The sequence below is a fragment of the Sinocyclocheilus grahami genome, unplaced genomic scaffold (genome assembly GCF_001515645.1).
Source record: "Sinocyclocheilus grahami isolate Dianchi unplaced genomic scaffold, SAMN03320097.WGS_v1.1 scaffold290.1, whole genome shotgun sequence".
Taxonomy (NCBI): Eukaryota; Metazoa; Chordata; class Actinopteri; order Cypriniformes; family Cyprinidae; genus Sinocyclocheilus; species Sinocyclocheilus grahami.
In genome coordinates, this window is record NW_015505469.1 from 326,399 (window position 1) to 335,103 (window position 8,705).

An 8,705-nucleotide genomic window follows, 5' to 3' on the forward strand; every position below is an offset into this window, starting at 1 on the left:
AGACAAGAAAAGGGGGCGGTGAGCAGCAGCTTATTTGCATTTAAAGAAACAGGACCAAAAAACAGCTTATTTCTGCTTCCACTCAAAATAGGCATCTTCAAAATGTAATAATTAATGATCTGTGGAGTATTTTGAGCTGAAACTTCACAGACACATTCTGGGGACACCTGAGACTTATATTACATGTTGTAAAAAGGGGCATAATATGTCTCCTTTAACACATTGATAACATGCTGTTAATGTTACCATGCTTGCTTAAATGTTTTAGCATGCTGCTATTATCTTTCTGTAAGTTGAAGCAGTTACAAAATATAAAGCACACCGAGTCAGAACATCCTGAAGAAGAGGAGGAGTCTGGACAGGTCAAAGGTGAAGGTTCATGTACCGTAGCGCTAGCGTGTATGTGCCCGGCTGTCTCTGGCTCTCTCGGATCAGATAACTTCCCTCAGCCACACTGAGCAGTTGGTCGGCTTCCTCTCTGGAGATCATCCCATGATACCTTCACAGGAAACCAATCGGAGAGAGAATATTAATAAGACTGCATTAGATCCTGAAACACTGGGGATTCATGTCAGTCCACACCACACCCGCAGAATCTGAACTGGGTCTGTAATGAGTGTAAAGAAACTCACTCTCGTCCATAGTACTTCGGCCGGTTCTCCACCTGCAAACACAAGAGAAAGAGAGAGAGAGAGAGAGAGAGAGAGAGCATTACTGATTAAAAACCTCTGCAATAAAATATTTCATTATTGTTCAGGAACACACACATATAGGATTACTGGAGAACATCATAGCCCACAGCATGATGAGAGATTTTATTCAGAGACTAAACTGAAGTAAAGTAATAGTATAATAAGTCAAGGATAAACAGTCAGGCAGTCACCATCACACATTAATAAACACAAAAATGAATGTTAACTGGAGAATTCTTTCAGCACAAAGTAATAGAGTGTTTCATGACGGACGGGGGGGGGGTCTACTCATCCCAGCTGCTTTGGCAGAATATGTCAAATACATCTGATATCATTTTTAATAATTTATGTCTATGGAAAAGGTGCCATGAATGGAAAAGGCTAATCCAATATTCTATGTAAATTTATGCATTTTGACAGTTTAATTGAATAACTGAATAAAGCACGGGCAAATCAAATAATGAAACTCCAGTCAAAACTTAAACTTATTCTATGAATTATATATAGACCTTTATTTGTGTTTAATGGGACAGCATGTATGATAATAGCAATAGACTATGCATTCTGCTCAGATGGCCTGTGGGTTAATAATGAAGATGTTCAAAATGTGTGTGCAGTTCATGGAATAACTTTTAAATAATACAATAATTATTAAATCAAACAATAAAAATGCCACCCAATAATAAGTATTCCAGAGAGCCTTGTAATAAATGCTGCTAATCTGGATTTTATTAAGAGTAATGTAGTATTAAAACAATTATAATGTAAGATTAATTTATGTTTAATCTAGGGATGCAGCAATACCATTTTTTTCAGAACCGATCCAATCGAGATATGAGTCCTATATCTATCATATGTTGCTGCCTCCGTTACTGTGCTATATATTAGTTTATTAAAAGCCTTTCTTGTTCGGTCCTACCCTTTTTCAAACACCGTATTTGCTTTTTTTTTTTTTTTTGGTTAATTACTGTGAAATCGATCAGGACACACTGCTTTACTTGTGATCGTAAAAACGGGACATTTCATGTAATTTTACAGTAAAATACTGTTAAATGCACGGTTTTTGGACGTGAAAAGGAACAAGACATATCACAATTTTCTGTGAGAAAAAAGCAAACTGACATTCCCTGAATTCTGTATTGCATTATTTTAGTGTGATGTGTGTTACCATGATGGTGTTTAGTATTTGTGTGAATGACACTGTGTGCTGTTTATATATTAGTATCGACCTCCAGCTTGTGCCTCTTAACCATTTAACTCTTTATGGGTTTCAGTACGCTATACAGGTAAAAACTGATTTTAGTAATTTGGTATATTAGCATTACATCAGATAATGAATTTTTTCTATGAAAATTTTTTTTTTTGTGGCATTTTATTTTTCATTATAAGCTTTTAAATACACACAGCAAAAAATACAGCACCAAAAGGACTGCACATAGACAAAATATTGACATTATAAATAACAGTGTTTTGAAAGAAGCCTTCTCTGCTCACCAAGGCTGCATTTATTTGATCAGAATACAGTAAACACACTAATATTGTGAAATATTATAACAATTTAAAACAACTTTTTTCTATTGTAATATATTTTCAAATTTATCCTATTCATGTAATCAAAGCTGAATTTTCAGCATCATTACTCCAGTCTTCAGTGTATCATTCAGAAATCATCATAATATGCTGATTTGCATATTGTAGAAAACAGTTGTTTCATATTTCACAGTGCTGCTTCATATTTTTGTGGAAACTGATACAGGATTTTTTTCTCTTTTTTCAGGATTCTTTGATGAACAGAATGTTCAAAAGAACAGCATATATTTGAAATATAAATTTCTTGTCTTTACTTTCAGTTTTAATAAATGTAATGCATACTTTCTGAATAAAAAAAACAACAAAAAAAACGTACTGATCCCCAAATTATTGTAGGTCACCAAAAAATATAAAAAAATAAAATAAAATAAAAACACAATTAACTGCATGGCATGAATTCATTAAGACTAAAGCAGGTAAACACCAGTGATCAGTTTTTAGAAGCAGCCTACAAGAGAATGAAATCGTTGCGACAGCTTTATTCAACAATTTCTTCTTTTCCGTGTCAGATTTTGACTTACAAAGCATACCCATTCTTTCCTCTGCTCATAAACAAGCCACAGTGCATCTGGATTCTACATCATGCATCGTGTTACTCTCGTGAACGCGTGTCAAAATCTCGGAAGAGAGGAAATTGTTGAATAAAGTCATTATTTTTGTTTTCTTTGCACATAAAAATAATTCTTGTAGCTTCATAACATTACAGTTGAACCACTGATGTCACATGGACTGTTTTACCGATGTCCTTGCTACCTTTCTGAGCCTTGATCGGGGTAGTTACCTTGCTGTCTATGGAGGGTCAGAAAGCTCTCGGATTTCATCAAAAATATCTTAATTTGTGTTCTAGAGCTGCACAATTACCCACACGATCTAATTTCTAAATGACAATGATTCGCCCGTGTCAATTAAACCTTTGAAAAAATCATACCGAAACATTAAAATCTGCATTCGCGCTGCCGCTGACACAGAGTGCAGACGGTTAACATGTTTAGGTAAGAAACAGCTTCACAAACAGCCTTTTCAACTACACTACACATGCCCTTAATTTAACATCATTATGGAGTAACACAAAATACACAAACATATGGTTCAAGGTTCATAAATAGTACAATTAATATGCAACATAGGCTATAGTCAATTTAAATGTAATATTAAATATTCAGTATAATATAATAAACAAGATGTGTTCTCTCAGTTGAGAGATTAAAACCCTGAAATAACTTTGAGGAAAAAAAAAAGTCAGAGATGTTGGCTTATTAGTATTATAAAAGTTAGTCATATCTGTGTCCTCTTATGTCAGGCTCTTATTTAATCAATAAATTCAATTGAATAAAAAGACATGCTGGCTATTAACAATCAAACGAAATCACTATCAACAGATGGATTGTGCATACATTTTAAATATAATATTTTAATGTAGAAATATTAAATGATTGCAAAAATGAAATGAGCTACTTTTTAAAATATGAAACTACAACCGCCAGTAGGTGGCAGCAAGTGACTGTCTTAATGAGTGAGTTGAATCAACCGATTCGTTTAAAAAGTTGATTCATTTAACTTTGCAAACATTTGCTCGCCCGTGTAACGCTGAGGAACAAAACACTGATGTTCGGAGATGCAGCGGTTCTGCGCTCTTTGGGGCTAAAGGCTTAATGGAGCGGTTTAGCCATGTGATAAACCAATCGGTTCAGACGCGATTCAAAACGTGTGTCCTTCTTCTATGTGAAATAATCATAAATGGCAGTTTATGCTGTTTGATTGTGGCCTTGACGGTCGTAGTTGTAAGCTGCCGTCCTGGCTGGCCCTTTTAGACCTTGCGTGCGCAGTGGAAACGTGGCTAATAATTTCTGAATTCTGACTGGCATATAACGAACAAATCAAACAAACATAAACGGGCAAAGGCAGGGCCCCTACAAGGCGAGGCCCATGGGCTGCAGCCCACTCAAGCCCAATGGTAAATCCGGCCATGATGGTAGCGATCAAAATAGAGTGAATCCCCTTTTGATAGTAACTGGCGCTTCAAATAGCGTTTGCGGTGATTGCATCGTTTTGCGTCTAGGTGGCGACAAGTGACAGTTCAAAAATGTATTTGTCATTGAATCATTAATTCGAGATTCGTTCAAAAATGCTGATTCATCCCGTAATGAAACAAGTGAGTTATTTATGAGTCATTGAATCATTCATTCAAACCAATTTTTCATAATTTTACTAGATGATGATGATTTACTAAAAATTGGTGTATTAAATATATTATATTTTAAATACATATATTATATATTAAAATGTTTAATAATTCATCCAAATTAAACACTTAAATACACTGCAGCAATTAATATATTGTCACACATTATTTTGTTATGTTCAGAATCATGGGACAATCGTGATTTCTATTGGACAAAAAAAAAAGTGATTCTTAATTTATCCTGAATATCTAGGTTTACACACATCGTGGTCCTCCTCTCACAGAGATGAATCTCCTTGAAGAGAGAATTACATAAGACTCTCACACACAGGAAATGAAGGTTGGGGTTTCCTTCACACATGAATACACATTCTTGAAAAATCAGAGGAAAACCCCTCATATCAAATCTAACTTCTAGCATTTCAGGTGTGTGTGTGTGTTACATTAATATTATATTATTTAAAACTCTACTATACAATACTGATTATTTTTTTCTTTTTGCACAAGTATAATTTACAGTGAAAAAATAATAAAAGAACATTTCTAGAAGTCCCTGGAATTGTAGTTTATATGCATGTTTTGTTTCTCCTCATCCTTTTTTCTTTTACCGTAGATTTAAAAGGGCATTTTTATACAGTGTACACTTTAAAACTGTTCCAGAGTAAAAGCAAATATTGTTTTAAAATTGTTGGTAAATGTTAATAACACTGTTATCTGGTTCCTAAAATCTGGGTCCTGAAGCAAAAGCACTATTTGTCATCAAGACTCTTGATAAAAAGTAAACCCAGATGCTTGAGTGAAGTGTCCAGTGAGTTGTGTGCGGTGCTGGACTCGGCTGCAGATTGTGTGTGTGTGTGTGTTTGAGAACTCTGGGCACTGATTTGCATGCTCTGAATGCTAAAAAAAAAATTGTGGGGCCTTTTGAAGGGGATTAGACAGGGTTAAACCTCTTGCCACAATAACCCTCCACCCTGCACAGGGGTGATGCGCTTTACAGGAGCAGATAAGTGGCCAGCAGCCCAGAGCAAGAAACGCTCCAGAACGAATCCTTAAGAAGCCCTTGAGATAAACATGAAGAGCAGTGTGCATCTGTTTAATGTTAATCCACCGTTAATTAATACGCCGTCCAGTCGGCTGGGGCAGGGCGAGGGGGGATGGGGCCCACGTCTGGGGGTAAAATACCTGCTGAATTGTGCTAACAGCAGGAGACCCCATCCCACCGTCAGCAGATCAACATCTTATTAAAACTCCCTCCACAGACGTCTGTGTCTCTTGAGTCACTCCAGCGTACGGCTTACTGGCAGGAACATGTTCTTTATCATCAACCACAACATCAAAATACATGATGCACAGCCACACTAATAGATTTATAGCGATACAGTATTCATAGAGAACAGTTCTAATGTTGAGCCTGTTTTGCCGTTTTGACATACAGAAAGACGCGATTAACCGGTAGAGATTTTGGACTATCTTCTCTATCACGGTTACATGCTTGTTGCTGTGCTACATAGTCATGAAAATGTATCATTTGCATGCGTTTTTAAGCATTGCATACTCAAAACAAGTGATTTTAAGCCATTGAAACGTAATCAGCAGCGAAAGAGAACTCATTTCACTATATGCGCGCTCTGTCTGAAAGTGTTTCTGAGCGCTGTCTGTGAGGCGAAGACAGTGCTCATAGAGCACAGGAGTTATATTTGCCGCGATGTCTTGAACAGTTAAATACACACACGTGTATGTCTCAAAATGCATGTCTTTGCAAGTATCCTCGTAAACACAGTAATTTAGGTGTTAAGTGAAAGCAAACAGCTGAGAAGGAAAACACAAGTGTAACAGTATATTGCATCCAGGCAGCTCTTAAAGTGACAGCAGTCTAATATATTCTTTGTCTCTCATTCATGTTAATCAAACCACAAAAGACAGAAAATCTCTCATTGCTCCTGACTAAATCACTTTTGCAACTTTAATAAGAATAGGGGTGCTCCGATTGATTGGCTACCGATCACTATCGGCTAATAATCGCTTTGGAATATGAATGTTTTGCCACTTGCTTGAGCAACCTAATATATAAATATAGAAGTAAATGCAAAAGTAAAAAGCACTGAATAATGTATTTCTTATATTTATTGCGTTTAAACACATCTATGAAAGATTGTAGTACTGTAAAAACACAATGCTGAAAAAGCATTTTAAAGGGGTCATATGATGCGATTTCAAGTTTTCCTTTCTCTTTGGAGTGTTACAAGCTGATTGTGCATAGATAAGATCCCTGAAGTTGCAAAGACTAAAGTCTCAAAACCAAGCATTTTATGGACGACCGTTTCGTGAACCTAGGAGAGGAGGTCATTCTTTGCTTTGTTATGACAATCTATTGCTATGACAATCTGGTGCTTCTGAATCAGCTACTGTTTTGTTATTAGTTTAAGTATTTGCTATTGACTGTTCAAATGCAGAGTTTTGCGCATCGTGTGTGTGTGTGCGTGCGAGAGAGAGCGAGAGCGAGAGAGAGAGAGACACAGACAGACAGACAGTGGAGTCAGCTGTCTTAACCGTGGCTTGTGTACTGCAAACACATACCAGCTTCATCACCGTGTCTGTCTCTGTTACCCTTTCGGGCTCTGTCTTTAAATTTATTTTGAAAGATGAAACTCGCGTTTATGGTAAGGGGCGTTACATTTCCGACGAGTGCTTGTGGTGTTCGGCCAATCACAATGCACTGGGTCAGCTGGCCAATCAGAGCAGACTGCGCTTGTCGGAAGGAGGGGCTTTGTAGAAAACTAAGCGTTTTAGAGAGGCGGGGCATAGTGTACAGTATTTGAAAAATAATGTGTTTTTTGAACATTAAAGCATGTCAACATATTCTGTTACACCAAATACACAAAATAATGATCTTTAAAATAGCATCATATGACCCCTTTAAGTAACAATGTTTGGATTTGAAATCAAAATAATGGATAAATGTTGTGTTAGCCATGGATCAGTTGCAGACTCCTGTGTGAAAGCACAGTTAGTGCTGCTACTTCGGGATGCACCGATCTGATACTCCGTATCGGTATCGGCTCCGATACTGGCATTTTCTGTCAGATCGGGTATCGGTCAGACGAGACCGATCCAAATCCCATATTGTGTGTATACTATTCTGTTATTGTTAAGCCGCACGAAAGGCACAAAAACATTTTAAAGCACCATCAAGTTTCAGTGCACTAATTCCAAGTGCTCTGAAGCAGTTCCATAGTTTAATGTGAGGTAGATGAATATTTAAGTCAAGTTCATGTAAACTCTTCTCTCCGCTGCAGCTGTCTGTCATCCTCCATTCAGCATTCAAACTGAGCATCGCATTCGGTTACGACAGTCAAGATGATGAAACGGTCTTCAAGAGTGCACAGTAACTGAGATTTAAAACCGTTAAAAGAAAAGGCTCAAATTATTGCACAGATTTAAAGGGTTAGTTCACCCAAAAATGAAAATTCTTCACCGTCATTTAGTTCCAAACCCGTAAGACCTTCATTCATCTTCAGAACACAAATTAAGGTATTTGATGAACTCTGAGAGCTCTCTGACCCTCCCATAGACAGCAATGTAATTACCACAATCAAGGTCTAACGTACCAAGGACATCGGTAAAGTAATCCATGTGATATCAGGGGTTGAAGCATAATTTTACGAAGCAACGAGAATACTTTACGTATGCTGTTCTGTGTCAGCCGCACAACACGGATACGTTTTCTAAGTTGTTTGTGCTTTGATTTGAACGTAAAACAATGTATCCGTGGGGTGCGTCTGACACAGAACAACATACGCTGTTTGCATTTAGTGGATACTCTCCAAAATGGCGCTAGGGTGACGCAGAGGACACGAATTGTTGAATAAAGTCGTTTTTTTTTCTCTTTTGTGTTAATTTGTGTTCCGAAGATGAACGAAGGTTTTACGGGTTTGGAAAGACATGAGGGAGAGTAATTAATGACAGAATTTTCATTTTTGGGTGAACTAAACCTTTAATACACTAAGCATTAATATCTCTTCACTTTTTGCTTTAAACATTTCTATGCTGCGCGCTGTGGTTCTTGACGTGTTGCTTCAAGCGCATGATTCTGTGCATGGGATGCGCATAAGCGCTTTGCCCTGTATTGAGTCTTTCGTTATTATAATACTTTTGCGCAATGAAAGATTAATAACCTTTCTTGTTCCATCCTATCTATCATATGTTGCCGTCTTCATTACTGTGCTATTTTAATTTATATT

General features: G+C 37.0%; 1 protein-coding gene across 1 annotated transcript in view; it reads right to left on the bottom strand.

Moving 5' to 3' along the window:
* Nucleotides 1–363: 363 nt before the first annotated feature.
* LOC107600729 (N-chimaerin-like) overlaps nt 364–8,705 on the bottom strand; it is a 17,992-nt gene continuing 9,650 nt past the window's right edge. The window contains exons 4-5 of the mRNA XM_016292687.1: nt 633–664; nt 364–499 (exon numbers count right to left, since the gene is read on the bottom strand). Of these exons, the coding sequence (XP_016148173.1) occupies nt 364–499; nt 633–664 (168 nt within the window). The remainder of the gene's footprint in view (nt 500–632; nt 665–8,705) is intronic.